General features: G+C 53.4%; 6 protein-coding genes across 6 annotated transcripts; 2 read left to right on the top strand and 4 right to left on the bottom strand.

Annotated features, from left to right (window-relative positions):
- Positions 1–13: 13 nt before the first annotated feature.
- Positions 14–1,000, bottom strand: GMORB2_3325 (DNA/RNA-binding protein KIN17; the record flags this gene model as incomplete). The annotated part of the gene is made up of 1 exon (XM_035465301.1): positions 14–1,000. The coding sequence occupies one exon, from the start codon at positions 998–1,000 to the stop codon at positions 14–16; it is 987 nt and encodes a 328-aa protein (XP_035318850.1).
- A 461-nt stretch (positions 1,001–1,461) lies between these two features.
- On the top strand, positions 1,462–2,453 carry GMORB2_3324 (protein of unknown function DUF572; the record flags this gene model as incomplete). The annotated part of the gene is made up of 2 exons (XM_035465300.1): positions 1,462–1,485; positions 1,557–2,453. 2 exons carry the CDS (start codon positions 1,462–1,464, stop codon positions 2,451–2,453), a joined length of 921 nt encoding a protein of 306 aa, XP_035318849.1.
- An 821-nt stretch (positions 2,454–3,274) lies between these two features.
- Positions 3,275–4,322, bottom strand: GMORB2_3323 (uncharacterized protein; the record flags this gene model as incomplete). Its single annotated transcript, XM_035465299.1, has 2 exons — positions 3,275–3,443; positions 4,312–4,322. 2 exons carry the CDS (start codon positions 4,320–4,322, stop codon positions 3,275–3,277), a joined length of 180 nt encoding a protein of 59 aa, XP_035318848.1.
- Positions 4,323–8,560: 4,238 nt separating this feature from the next.
- GMORB2_3322 (NADPH-dependent 2,4-dienoyl-CoA reductase, sulfur reductase, or a related oxidoreductase) lies at positions 8,561–9,748 on the top strand (the record flags this gene model as incomplete). Its single annotated transcript, XM_035465298.1, has 1 exon — positions 8,561–9,748. The coding sequence occupies one exon, from the start codon at positions 8,561–8,563 to the stop codon at positions 9,746–9,748; it is 1,188 nt and encodes a 395-aa protein (XP_035318847.1).
- A 328-nt stretch (positions 9,749–10,076) lies between these two features.
- On the bottom strand, positions 10,077–10,445 carry GMORB2_3321 (uncharacterized protein; the record flags this gene model as incomplete). Its single annotated transcript, XM_035465297.1, has 1 exon — positions 10,077–10,445. One exon carries the CDS (start codon positions 10,443–10,445, stop codon positions 10,077–10,079), a length of 369 nt encoding a protein of 122 aa, XP_035318846.1.
- Positions 10,446–10,486: 41 nt separating this feature from the next.
- GMORB2_3320 (uncharacterized protein) lies at positions 10,487–13,701 on the bottom strand (the record flags this gene model as incomplete). The annotated part of the gene is made up of 5 exons (XM_035465296.1): positions 10,487–10,499; positions 10,522–11,245; positions 11,368–11,905; positions 11,971–12,477; positions 12,673–13,701. 5 exons carry the CDS (start codon positions 13,699–13,701, stop codon positions 10,487–10,489), a joined length of 2,811 nt encoding a protein of 936 aa, XP_035318845.1.
- Between the last annotated feature and the right edge of the window lie 601 nt (positions 13,702–14,302).

Genomic DNA, 14,302 nt, shown 5'->3' with positions numbered 1-14,302 from the left:
GGGGGGAGAGAGTTCAACTCCTCTGCTTCTTCCCTCCAGGTATACCAAACCCAGCCGATTCTCGGGATCTCTTCTTCTCCATCTCCTGCTTCATGATCCTCTCTGCCTCGCTCATCTTCTTGGGCTGCTCGATGGTAGACGTCTTCTTGGATCCCGACGACGCTCCCCCCAGGGCATTCTTACTCTTCTTGGCCTGTGCAAAGACGTTTTTCGTCAGGGGTTTCGCGCCCATCTTGAGAGACATGGCACCAAACGCTGGTTTGCCGCTATCCTTTGGTAGTGCAGCATCACCACCTTTGTCACCTTCTTCCGTAGCGGCAGGTGTTGCTGCTGGGGACTCGGACCTTGTCGCAGGGGGCTTCGCACCGCCACCAAATGACAGCTTGACCCTTTCCCCCTCCTGCCTCTGCAGTCCGCGATCCTCCTCCTGCCCCCCGTTCTGCTTCTGCGCATTCGCCTGAGCCCTCTTGATCTGCTCGCGTATGATGCGCTGTTCGACCTCCTCGTTCCCCTGATCCTGGGCCTCCTTCCTGCGCAGGGCGTCGCGTCGTCTCAACGCCTCGGGCGAGTCGTCTATCCAGGCGATGTGAAGTCCTTTTTCCGTCTCCTCTACGCGGCAGATCCCCTCCCGGCCCAGGTACTTGGCGAACTCGGTCAGGGAAGGCCACTTGGTCGAGTTCATGTGAATGTGGTCGCGGTTGGCAATGTACTCCTGGTAGAAGTGATTCATGTTGACCTGCTTCTCGCCGTGGCCCGTCTTGAGCAGCTGGATGAAGTCGTGCAAGAACTCCTTGCTGTACTCGTCCACGTACTTCTTGGGGTCCTCGCCCACCACTAGCATCTGCCGCACGTGGCTCTCCGACGATGTGTGCATCTTGAAGGCGTGCGCGTCCCGGCATGGCTTCTCGCATACCTGGCAGTACCAACGGAGTCGCGTCAGACCCTTGGCCTTGAGCTTGTTGCTCAGGTACTTGTTTGAACCAGCCTCGGCTTTAGGCATGGCGGCGGGGTTTTTTTCCCTCTGTTTTCGACGGTGTCGTTCTTCTCTTATTTTTATCGGTCGGGCAGTATTTCGAGATGCGATGATTACCGGTGGAGGTTTGTATATGTTTGGTGGTGAAGTTGTTTCAGAAGAGCACCCAAAGATGGTGTATTCCCTAGGTTCCTGCGTCCTAGGAGTGTCAGGCTTGGTCCTAACTTAACCAACTGCACAAGATCAGATGATTCGCTGGTCAATGTTGTTGATGAAGCAACTTTCATGCGTCGACGTACTCGTACTACTGTTGCTACTACAATTTCCTGGAGTGGGCGGGGCTTATCTAATCTTCCCACCAACGTTGTCAACCGCCATCACATGCCCTTTTATGACCAAAACCTTGACTCCAATCTATTCATCAATCGCAACAACAACAACAACAACATCATCATCATCGTCGTCATTAACAAGGACGTTGGCCCAAAATGTCAGAACGAAAAGTGCTTCAGGTATGTGCACCCCTCCCCTTTTCTTTACACCCTTCTACCTTATTCTAACCCGAGATCGTTTCTCCTTCCAGAAATACTACCCCCCGGACTTCGACTACCGCGAGATCGGGCGTCGCAAAGGACCGAAGCAGACGGGCCCAAAGGTGCAGACGGTACGGCTGATGGCACCCTTCTCGATGCGATGCACGTCGTGCGGCGAGTTCATCTACAAGGGCCGCAAGTTCAACTCGCGCAAGGAGATACCGCAGGACGAGAAGTACCTCAACATTCAGATCTTCTTCTTCCACATCAAGTGCACCCGGTGCTCGGGGGAGATCACCTTCCGCACAGACCCCAAGAACAACGACTATGCCATGGTCCGGGGCGCCGTGCGTAACATGGAACCCTGGCGCAACCGCGGCGCGGAGGAGGAGTCCATCAACGACCGGCTTGACCGCATCGAGCGCGAGGAGGCAGAGGCCCCCGCCGAGGAGGAGAGGAACGCCATGGCTGAGCTCGAGGCCAAGAACGACGAGACCCGCAGGGAGATGGCCGCCGCAGACGCCCTCGACGAGATCCGTAAGCGCAACGCCAGGATCAACCGCTCCGAGAAGGAGGACATCGACTTCGCCGACACCGTGGTACGCTCCGAGGACGAGGAACGCCAGAGGCAGGATGAGGAGGATGAGGCGGCCGCCAGGAGGGCATTTGCCGCCGCTAGGGCGCGAACCGACGTCGCTGATGCAACTAGCAGCGGTGGGCGGGTTGTGGTATCACCGGTAGCAGCAGCAGTGCCGTCAGAATTGGACTCGATGCTTGATGCAGACGAGGCACTCATGCCCCCTCCGCCTGTGCCAGCGCCGGTCACCAAGGCAGCGGACCCGCTGAATTTGCCTGGTGCTAGCGCTCCGAGTTTCAAGAGGGTCGTCAAGAAGAAGAAGGATCGATCGGCACTGTTGGGGATCAAGAAGGCGTCTTCTTTGGTGTAGTCTAGGTACGGGGAGGTGTGTCAACCGAGTCAACCAATGAAGTAAATACATGTACGTTCAATGAGATACGCGTAATGCATAAAATACCCCTTGCTTTCCCAGTATACAAATCGTTTGCCGCGGGGATAGAGAAGACAAATGCGAGAATTCTTACGAACGAATAAAGGCACAATCGTGAATAGTAACATGACTTGAGCCAGTTAGCGTTTCTATTTGTATTTACCAAAGAGAATGCGAGGATTCTCTTTCCACTCCGTTTGGTGGCTCTGATAAACGCCGTAACAGCAAGACGATAGGGAAGCCAAGTGAAGAAGTGAAGATGGTGAAATAAGTGTCAAGAATCGTAGTTTACTCGTACAAGAGCTCGTAACAAATGGTTTGAAAACGCCTAGGCACTCCGTATACCGCACCGGACCGTTTCTTTTTTTTCTGAGTTGTGTTCCTCGCTTCGCCTGTTCGGAATCATTGCCCAACCGAACATAGATAGAAAATGACAAGTAGATTATTAAACGCCGTGAGTTTGGACAGTTGGTTAAAGAAAAAGAGAATAAAAAAGGACAGCAAGACAACAGGTGGGACGACAGCATCCCGTGGTAATCGTTTGTGGTTGACGCTTTCCGTTGCTTTATGTCGTCATATTTCATCGTGAAGGTGATGGTAGTGGTCGTAGTGGTAGTAGATGAGAGAGAATATGTGGTCAGGGTGTGTTGGGTCTCAAAACCGTCTTATTTCCCCAAGCAAAAAAAATTCAACCCCTCCCTCTCTTGAAATTGAGAGGGGAACGGAAGAACTGGGGACAAGGGAGAAGAAACAAAGAGGGACTAGGAGTGGTAGTCTGTAGGGGTGGAACTGCCGTTGGTGAATCCCCTGCTAGAGGTGGTAGACTTGCCATCGCCACCAGAAGAGGTACGGTCTAGCGAGTGGTGTCCCTGGGCCTCCATCTGGCGCTTCGTGTGGTCATGGATGAAGCGGGAGTAAGTTGAGAGGTCGCTGGGAGGAGGAGGAGAGATGGGAATGTTCATGGAGTAGCTGTCTGAAGGGCTGGGCATGATGGCGGCTGGTGATGCTCGAGGAGAATATGGTGACGTCGTAGACGGGAGGGCACAGCCGAGAAATGTAAAAATTCGAAAGAAAAAAAAGAACCGAATAGATGGGACCTTTTTATACTATGTTGGGAAAAAAGAAGAGGGAACCAACCCCGATCCAGATCTTATTAATAGTTTCTTCGGGGTTGAGAATGAATAATAATGTTGAAGATGAAGATGATAATGCTGATGAGCAGATAGGAGGGGGATGCAGGGTCTTTATAAATGAGGGAGAGAAGTAAAAGGTGGGTGGGTTAGAAGTGGAGAAAAAGAAAAGAGAGAGAGAGAGAGAAGAGAGAGAGAAGAGAGAGAGAGAAGCGTGTGTGTGTGTGTGTGTGTGTGTACGGCTCAGCGGGGAGAGGGGGAACAGTACAGCGGTACGCAGTCGTGGTAGTGCAGAAAGCCTTGCCTATTCAAAAGTGGCCAAGTCCCACAGGCCACACACAGGCCACACACCCCCAGAGCAAGACTAGGAATTGATCGGCAAAGCAAGCTAAGAGACGAGGAAAGAAAGCAGGACAGAAAGCTTGGTGACAGATAGAGAGGTAGAGAGAGAGTTGGCGGGAGAGAAGAGAGAAAGAGACAGAGAGAGGGAGGGAGGAGGATCTACCCGACATGGATGAATGGTGGTAATAATGATGGGGGGAGGGAGGGATGGCGTAATTGGTGTTGAGATTGGATGGGCAGTGTCATCGTCGTCTGGTGATCCACATGAAAGCTTCCCCACTCTGAATTTTCAGATATGTACAGGTACGTGTACTGAGAGTCTGCACATAGTAAACATTCGTATGATGTATCCACACTTTTCGCCGTCATCGCTTAACCCACGAGCTTCTCTCTCTAGTCTACTCCGTACTCTACGTCTGCTCTCTCTCTCTCTCTCCCCCTCTGCGCATTTGTATATCCCGACCCTTGGCCATGATGATGCAAACCCTCTTTCCCTACCCATCGATCGATACGACGACAACGACTGAGATACTGATACTGATGATAGTATTCCGAAGCAGTACAACCATTGGTAAATACGTACCCGTACCAACTTTGTTCCTCTCTCCCCCCGCTCGGAAGAAGGGGGACCCTGAAGATCCGCTAGAGTCGTGACTCGCCGGTTCTTGATCATCAGTACTCGTACACTGAGTACGAGTATCATACTGTTCCAGGGCTAGTAGTGTTCGCACCTTGCTTTGAGTGTTGATTGTCGGAGTGGGGGGGGAGGTCGATGAGGGTTATTATGTCATATGATTGTATGCCTTGTCTTGGATGTTGGACCCTGAGATCCCTAACTTCTGGCTTCCCAATCTTAGACATCACATGCTTGGGGTTGCCATGCACGGGAAATGGTTTTTAATGTTGGTACGGTTATCATGTACACGGTCGCAATCATCAGCAACACTAAACTATAGGTATGATATTACGGAGTACGTTGGTCTACGAATACTAAACCATCGATACCCCGGACTCCCTGGTAGTAGGAGTACTCGTAGTGCTATCCCACAAGGTGACGACGCATGCTTAGACCAGCTCACCCGACTTGGTCATTGCGACCGACCGGCGACCGGATACCCCTTCAGTCGTTGGAAGAAAGTCTTGTTATTGTAACTCTATATTCGTAGGCCAACAGGGACAGCCTCTGTCCTCTGCTCTTTTTTTCCTGTTTCGTTCTATTCCTCACCTTCGCCGCACACACACACACACACACGCGCGCGCGCGCGCGCGCACTCTCTCTCTTCTCTTCAGCAGAGCATTGTCCTTGGTTCATATAATCCTAATAATCATGAGTCTATTAATTGCACGAAATTACGCATGTACTCGGATCAGTATACATATATACGATTACCTGAACGATGCGTGGGGGGAAAGTGCAAGTCTAGTAGATTCTTGCTCCTTCTTCTTCTGAATTCTTGGCATTAGAAAGTCTACCTTGGCCCTGCCCGGCTGCACCTGGAATGCGCTGGAACACTCGTAACTACAATATGTAATGCAGTAATCTGTACGGAGTAGTATAGGCAGTGTAGTATTATAGGCAGTACAGGTACATAGCACTACTGCACCTTCCCCACTAATCCACTGGAGAGGTGCAGAATTGGGTCATCGTGCCTGCATGATGTCATTGGCCGCCGTGTCTGCCATTTCCTTCTCAAGTGGATCTCTTCTATTGCTTTCAGGAGTCTCTCCTCGAGTCTTCCCCAGCAAGCTTCTCTCTCTATCGTGCATGTACAGGCCACGGTACAGGTTCCGAGCCTCCCCGGTACATATTGTCGTCATATGTGTCACAAGGCAGGCACAGTCCAGTCTGCTCCTTCCACTCTTTTTTTTATTTTTTATTTTTCTTTTTTTCTCACACACACACACACACACACATACACACACACACATACACACATACACACTTACACATACACATACGCGCACGCACAAGTAACCAGATTTTACATTATATTAGAATATCAACCAACAATCTCACCAACTCCATCCCTGAACCCTTGTACGAGTAGTATCGTGACTATCATATTCTCTCAATCTGACGCTCATCCTCTCTAGCTCCTCAACCTCAGCACTCGTCCACCACCGCACCCTTTCCCCGTTCTATTCTAGCGGGCCCAGATCATCACCAATGGCCAACCCTCGTCCCTTGTGCGTCGCCTTCACCTACTCCGTCCGTCCGTCCTAAACCGTCCATTTATGGATCCTGCAACTTGTTGGACCCTCTGCCCAGTGCCAAGCAAACGAGTTATCTCCGTCATGTGATGCCACAAGAGTCGCATTTCCCATCCAGTGCCCGAATTCGACTATACTATCCCGTCCTGTGTACGGTAGTACGTCTCCGCTCTCTAACTCATCGGCATCTGGGATGATTGCGAGTATAACATATGACTATCCCCGCGCTTTTGTTTTTACTCTCTGGCTCTCCTCTCCCCACTTGGTCGTTTCTTGGCAACTTCTTGTTCTTACCCCTAGGTGTAGGTTTTGAATGTATCTTCTTGGCTTGTTATCATGACATGACGAAACTTATCGAGAAAAGCTTTCAAGACTGCCAGTTACATTACCAACTAATACTACTTGCTCAAAGTATTACTACAGGTACCTACCTATACGAGTATGTACAATACGAACAGCAACAGCAGCGTTGCGCCGCAACGCACCATGATTGTGCGTCGGCTCATTCCAATCATAGCACCATCTCCACTCCAAACGCACGCCAAATGGTCAGCCCTTGCCATTTTGCGAAACGGTGGCGACCGTCGTGGCGACAGAACGGAGCACGGTGCGCAATGACATCAAACTGCACGTCACCGGTCACTGGTCAGACCCAAGGGGACGAGAAGATGAGGCTGACTGAGTCCATGACTCTCCCCCTGTCTGTCTGCCTGTCTGTCAGGCATCTGCCTCCCTGCCTGCAAGTCATCACTTGACTGCTTGAGTCGTCCAGGTCCCATCCTTGGTAATTCTGGGTCTTGATGCCTCTGCTTCTGGTCGCTTCTGGAAACCTTGGGGTCCTTCTCTGGTATGATGCATCCTTCTCTCCGGTTCTCTCTATCCCACCCCTGTACCTCGGTCGGCGCTGGTGTCCCGTTTTCATCTCCACCCCTCAGACACCCAGAGATGTTTGCACGCACCGGGAACAACCGTTTGGCCACCGTCCCGTCTCCCTCCATCACTCGTAGTGATACCGAGTAATGATACACCGGTACCCGTAAGGAGTACCAACAATGCCTTGATTGAGATCCATCAAGCTAGTGCACATCGGACTACATCTCTCTTTCCGGGATTCTAGCACATTGTAGTGATGTCAATTTGGTCGACGGTTCATACAGGATGCATCAGAAACGGCGATACCCTCCAAGAATCGACACTGTGACACACCTATAGAACACACACACATTCTCTCTCTCTCTTTTACCTCACGGTACTTCCTCGATATTCTTACTCTCCGACTTTCTTCCCCAAGTAACGTGGAGAAAAAGATGGCCCATGATTCCCTGTTTACGCGTGTGAACGGGTATAACAAGAAAAGGACAGCACCGGTCTTGGTATCATATGTACATGTACCCGTCCGCTGCTGGCCAGGACCCTCTTGCCCTGCATATCACCCGAAGTCTGAGTGGAGAAGGCAATCCACACGGGAGTGACCAGGACATCGATCACATCACATCTCCCAAAGTCGTGATGCAAGGGTCCTGACTATTAACAGGTTCTATCAGTCGTGACTACATGTACGAAGGTTCTTGAATTGCCTTTCCCCGATCACGTCTGACGGTGCTTCATCTGGATCTCTTTTCCTTGCCACCATCATCACACAAATGCGAAGTGACCAATCAATCATTTTCTTTCTTCCATAATATTACAAGATCAAGAGAGCACGAGAGAGAGAGAGAGAGAGAGAAGCATGAATATTGCCACAGATGGATATATCATCGCTTGGTGTTTTGAATTAACCTTGAGCTTTAGGTTTCAAAGGTCTGGACGACTGAATTACTAATGAAGCACCAGTCAAGTGCGGCTCTCTGATCGCCTGTGCTTATTGATAAGAATGACAAAGCACCTCTATTGCTGATTATTAATCCCACCCCAAAAAAAGCCTGTCAATTGTACTCGTATCTAACCGTCGAGGGTCACCACGTTATACCACATTTGAAAATAGGAACAAACCCCCAAGTCTGATAAAACAGTTCTAGATTCATGAAATCGCAACAACGCGCGCGGGATCCTGAAAAGGCTTAGCGTCGGGATAGAACCCTGGCATCAACCAAGCCAGGACTCATCGTGATTGGACTGGAGGTCTAGACAAAGACTCCGGGAACCACTTGAACCCCCCCCGGGGCGGGACAGGCAGGGGTACGTACATATTGAACATATTGAACGCGAAACGGGGTTAAAGAATTGCTGACCCTTGGGTCAGAGTATAAGTATGTTGAGGGTTGGCTCACCGTCAGGAAGAAGAAGAAGTTGCCTCCAACAATTTTCAACTTACTCACTACTCTGTTGAAAGAAAAAAAAGAAAAAGAAGAAAGACCCCCCATCATGACCAAGACGATCGTCGTTCTAGGCGCTGGCATAGCCGCCGTGTCCATCATCCGCCAGGTGATGCGCAACGTGGTCCTGCCCAGTAACGAGTGGAAGTTGGTGGTTGTTTCCCCCAACACGCACCTGCACTTCCCCACGCCGATGCCTCGCGTCCTGATACCCGGCCAGATCCCCGACGACAAGGTATTCGCAGCTCTGGATCTCCAATTCGGGCAGTACAAGGACGCCGACAAGTTCGAGTTCATCCTCGGCGTGGCGACGCAGCTGGACCCGACGTCCAAGAGCGTGACGGTGACGCCCAATGCCGACGGCGGCGCCGACAGGACCATAAGCTACGACAAGCTCCTAATCACCACGGGGGCCCGCACTGTCGACGGCCTACCGTGGAAGACGCTGGGGTCCACGGAGGAGACGCGCGCGCTCATCGCCAAGCTCCAGTCTGGCATCAAGGCCGCCAAGACCATCGTCGTCGCCGGCGGCGGCCCCACCGGCACCGAGATGGCCGGCGAGCTTGGCAGCGAGTACGGCAAGTCCGGCCCCAACCGAAAGACGATCCACTTCGTCTATACCGGCGCCAGGCCCCTCGACCCCCAGTGCATGGAGTCGGTCCAGCGCCAGGCCAAGACGGAGCTGGAGCGGCTGAACATCAAGCTCATCCCCAACACAAAGGTCACGGCCTCCACCACCGACCCTTCTACCGGCGTCACCACCCTCCAGCTCACCGCCAACGACGGCAAGACCACGTCCCTCGAGACGGACGTCTACCTTCCCGCCCTGGGCCTCGTGCCCAACTCCGGCTTCGTGCCGGCCGACTTGCTCGACGCCGCCGGCCAGATCAAGCAGACCACCACCCTTCAGGCAGAGGGCTACCCGGACATCTTCGTCGCCGGGGACGTCGGCTCCCTCGAACCCCCCAAGTTTACCGTGGCCAGCAGCCAGGCTCACCACCTCGCCGTGCATCTGCCCCCTCACCTCAAGAGCGGTACACCCATCCCCGTCTACGCCCCCGATACAAAGAATGTGCTTGCCGTCACCCTGGGTCGGAGCAAGGCTACCGGCCAGATGAAGGGGTGGAAGCTGCCGAGTATTATGGTCTGGTTGCTCAAGGGACGCGACCTGTTCCTCGGCCTGTTCGATGGCTTTGTTCTGGGTAAGAAGGTTGATTATACCGTGTTGGAGAAGTAAGGTGTGGGGTTTGTGTGCGTTTGTTTCTTATACCTGTTTCATTCTGGCTTGATCATACATCTCTTCATGGTATTTCAATATCCCCGCTTAAGACCATGTAATACGATACCATATTTTGCACTCTTAGCATGAATACATTCTATCTCTTGACACATCATACTCCGTCTTCTCATATTCCTTTACACCGTGTTTAATATATCTATTATGTACGCATAGGTCTGTCAGGATGAACCATGTCCTCAACCTCTTCCAATTGGTTGAAGAAGAGCAACGCTTGAATCCAGTCTACATCTTACACCACTCAACCGATCAAGTACATCTCTGCCCACTATACCAGGTCCATCCCGTCTCCCCAATCTATCCCGTCCAACGCAGCCGCATCCAAATGGGTATCAAGTCCGCCAAACAGGTCTGCATCCCCGCCTACATCCCCGCCGTCGCCGTGTAGTCCGTCGAGCGAGGACATGTCCAGCCCCATGGCCGTCGCATCGCCATGCATAGCAGCCATCGCATCGAGCGATACATCTCCACCTGCCCCTGCCACATCTCCACCTGTACCTACAACATGATCGTTATTGTTATTGCTGTTGTTGCCGTTGTTGCTACCGTTGTTATCCATGTCCATTGTTGCTGCAGCTGCAGCTGCGGCGGCTGCGGCAGCGCCGGCTTCACCGCCATGAGGCTGGGAGTACTCCATCTGGGCTTCTACACGACGGTGGAGTCGCACGATAATGTCCGCTAGGATGGGGTCCTCCTTGTGTATCTCTCTACACTTGTCGGCCTCCATCTTGAGCATGTCGCGGAGCGTGAGGAGTCTCTGCGGCTGTTGCGCCTGGGATTGTGCGTTGTCGATGCTGGGCGCCGGTGGCTCGTTGGTCACGTCGGGGGAGCAGATGAGCGCTGTGGCCACATCGTTCACAACGCCAGCGACATTGCTGGGTGCAGGGACGTTGTTGGGTTTGGCGCTGTGGTCCTGGTGTCGCCGTCGGACTTCCTCAAGGATCAGGCGGAGAACACGTCGGGGGCCCATCATCTTGACGCCTAGGATGAACTGCCGGTGCGTGTACGTCATGGGCGTGATCGTCATCTGCGGCTGCATGGACCACTGCATGAGGCCCTGAGTGGTGGTGCGCAGACTTGTCCATAGTCCATGCGGCTCGGCGCGCGCCCACTCCGCTATCTCGCTAGCGTCGGCCCACCCTGACCGTCGCGACAGCGGGATACTATCCTTGAGAGAGTCTAAGAGCGGCGTCACGTCCACGTTTTTCGGGTCTCGCTTGTGCAGGTACATCTGCAGCGAGTTGGCCAGCGGCTTGGCCACGATGCGCTTCACAGACGAGAGCATGGCTGTCGCCTCGCTCGATATCGTCGCTGGCAGTAGGATCAGCTGGAGCACCTTGATGACAGCCTTTTGCTCCTTCTGGTCTATCTTGAGGTAGTCGGCTAGGAAGAGGAGAGCCGGCACCAGGGACGGGTACAGAAATGTATCAACCAGGTCTGCGTCTTCAATCAGTATCGAGACAAGTACAGTAGAAAAACGACGTGGGGGTGGTAAGAGGGGGGAGATATGATTTTTTCCTTCTAAATAAGAGAGAGAGAGAGAGAGAGCGGGAACTTACACTCGACCCCACTCTTGAGGCTCTCATCATTGATATATCCGTGCGAATACCCAACGACAATGTTGTAAAACAGCGGCGCGATGAGCAGGTAAAACTCCTGTGGCGGACATGACGACATGAGCTCGTCGCCCAGGCCGCCGGCCTCCGTGTCAAACAGGCCAAGTATCCAGCCGTTGAGGCACTTGTCCTCCGCTTCCGACAGCTGCTCCTTGCCGCGGTACGTGTGCGAGTGGGTTATGATCTTGCGCAGCTTGGAGTCGGGCGAGTACAGCCCCAGATCCGATGGCTTGAGCGTGTAGCGGTTGGTAAAGGCTAGGACAAGCAGCAGGATAGCACCAAACTCCTCGTACACAGGCTGGTACTCGGCCTGGTCGTCCTCGTAGTGCCATCCCTCCAAGAGCTGGCATAGCGGCCCCAGAATTGAGGGGAGCGTCTCGAATAGTAGTAGAATGTCTAGGCACTGTAGCTTCTGCACCATGTCCGTGCAGAGAGTTTTCAAGGAGGCCGTGTCCTTTTCATTGCAGAGTCTCCGGATGATCTGTACAGAGTGGTCAGCCTCTTTTTCCTTGTTTTTCACGTGCTACTAGTCTGTGAGCAGCATACTTCGGCAACGGCATGGGCTACAGCCGCAACGTTTCCGTCCATCTTGTCTAGGTCCCCAAGGAGATCGACAATCCTGATATTCCCGGCCTGGTAGTCGTTGACGAGCTTCTCAGTCGACTTCTTCTCGGGCTCATACGACATGGACATTTCGCCGAGAATGGCCTCGACGTGCTCCTGATTGATGAGACCGTGGAGGACGCATGCGGCACAAAAATCCTCGCGCACACTCTCAGTATAAGGGTTGTTGTTGCGCGACTCGTCAAACATAAGAGACGCCGTCGGGAAAAGACTCCTGTCCACTTGGTTGAGGGCACTAGTAATGCACATCTCAGCCGATGGTGTCGAGAATCCCGGCGGGAGGAGCTGACAAAGGAGCAGCGGGACTTTGTTGATGAGAAAGGAGCGGAGCAAGGACGCGTCTTGTTTGCCGCCGTCTCTAAATATTGCGTTGGCGAGGACGTCAAAGGATGCCAGCACGAGGTCGATGGCAGCCGTCTGGTTGTCGCCCTAGGGTGTTTGTTAGAGATAAATGGGAGGACAAGGACCGAGTACGAAGCGGAGCAAGGGGGCTCACTTGATGTCTGTTGTTGATAAAGTTGAAAAAGAGGTTGTCATCCACAAGGGGGCGGGCCACGAGCTATTGTAACAAGGTATCAGCATCATGTTCAAGGTTAGGAGGAGGGATGCTGTCTAGAGGCTCACCACGGCGTTGAGATGGATATACATGCCGACACGTGTCGTCACTATGGGCACATGTGCAACCTCAAAGGCGTCAGGGCCAACAGCCGAGTCGAGCATCTCATTCATAGCAGCGTCAGCAGCCTGCTTCTTCTTCTTATCGACGGGGTCCAGGCTGGCGAGCACACGTGTGCGAAAAAATTCTAGCTTCTCCGTTATCGACTTTTCAGTGCCGGTATTGACGAGCTGCAGCGTGGGCACAAAGGCGGCGAGGTTCTGGGACAGTTCCCTGCGGGCGTGCTTGGCCGCGGGTTTGGCCAGGACCCTGAGCAGGACTGGGTTGTCGGTCAGGCGCAGCAGTAGGGGCACAAAGGCGGCTCTGGCCGTTTCCATCTCCATCTGCAACGTTTGGGAGGACCCTGTGGCTTCGCTGTTGAGCAGGTCATGGGCAAAGGCGGACGACGCCTCGGTGAAGAGGGCCAGCCACTTGGCCACAATCTTGAGGACGTCGAAGGCGGTCCTGGTGGTCTGGACGGCGCGACCCTCGTGGACAGACTTGCACAGTCGGAAGAAGATGACTTCCTCCACCCAGTACGAGTTCCTCCATCTTATTACCGGAGTCGTCGTCTGGTCGGCAGCAGAAGCAGCAGCAACACCAGCGGGATCCTTGTGATGGCCGTCAGACTGCTGGCTTCGACGTCGCTGCGCCTCGACGAGCGTGTGGGAAGACGAGTATCGGTACAGTGCCCTGAGCGTGGCCGAGGCATCAATGTACTTCAGGTCACTCAGGACCTGTAGGTAGGGCGGCACGCGCGGGTCGAGGCTGTAGCAGCAGTTTGGCTGGGGACGGAGGAAGAGGTCGGCGATGGCGGGGGCAGGGAGCGGGTGCTCATCGTGGACGACGCGCACAAGAGACTGGAAGCTGTCGGGATCTAGACGCCTGTTAATGCAGCGCTCTATGAACTCGGACCAGAAGCAGACTGATTGGCGCAGACGGCGGTCGCGCGCCGACAGCATCAGCGCGGCGGCCCTTTTTGTCTTGCCGCCATCCATCGTGGGCAAGGCCTGGGTGGCGGCGGGTCACTTTGCATCCAGTTCCCGGGTATGCGTATCTTGTCTTGTATTTCCTTCGTCTATGGGTGGTTCGGAGGCGATCGAGTGGGTGGCTGGTGGCGGTGGTGAACTGGGATGTCGTCGGATGAGGCTGTCTAGGATCTGATGGGAAGTAGGCAGTCGCAAGGCTATCGTGGTCGAATAAGGCAAGGAAGGTACGACCAGTCCGGTATTAAGGCAGTGGCTCATCAGTACATTTATGCAGAGCTTATACATGATAGTACCTGAATCTGAGGTGTTCACTGCCAGTGCACGTACTGAGGAATAGGGAGCTCTACCAACTGGAGAGCTACAGGCCCCTATAAATCCCCTACAATTCCATCGTTACCCGCCTAAGAGTAGAGCACGTCCACTGCCTGTAGTGGATCCCTCCTGGGGTCCGTACTGGGGTCAAAGCCCAAACAGGCAACTCGCCCCAGAACCTTCCACGTCACACCTTGATCCCCATCACGAACCCTTCCTTTTTCCTTACCCTCTTCCTCAACTCGTCCAACTCTTCTTGTCTCGCTCCAATCTGGTCTCTCTTGTATCTCCTCCTTCA

This window comes from Geosmithia morbida (assembly GCF_012550715.1).
Source record: "Geosmithia morbida isolate 1262 chromosome Unknown scaffold_17, whole genome shotgun sequence".
In the NCBI taxonomy this organism is placed as follows: Eukaryota; Fungi; Ascomycota; class Sordariomycetes; order Hypocreales; family Bionectriaceae; genus Geosmithia; species Geosmithia morbida.
The sequence above is the reverse complement of the archived record's forward strand: the minus strand, read 5'-3'. Positions and strand labels throughout refer to the sequence as shown.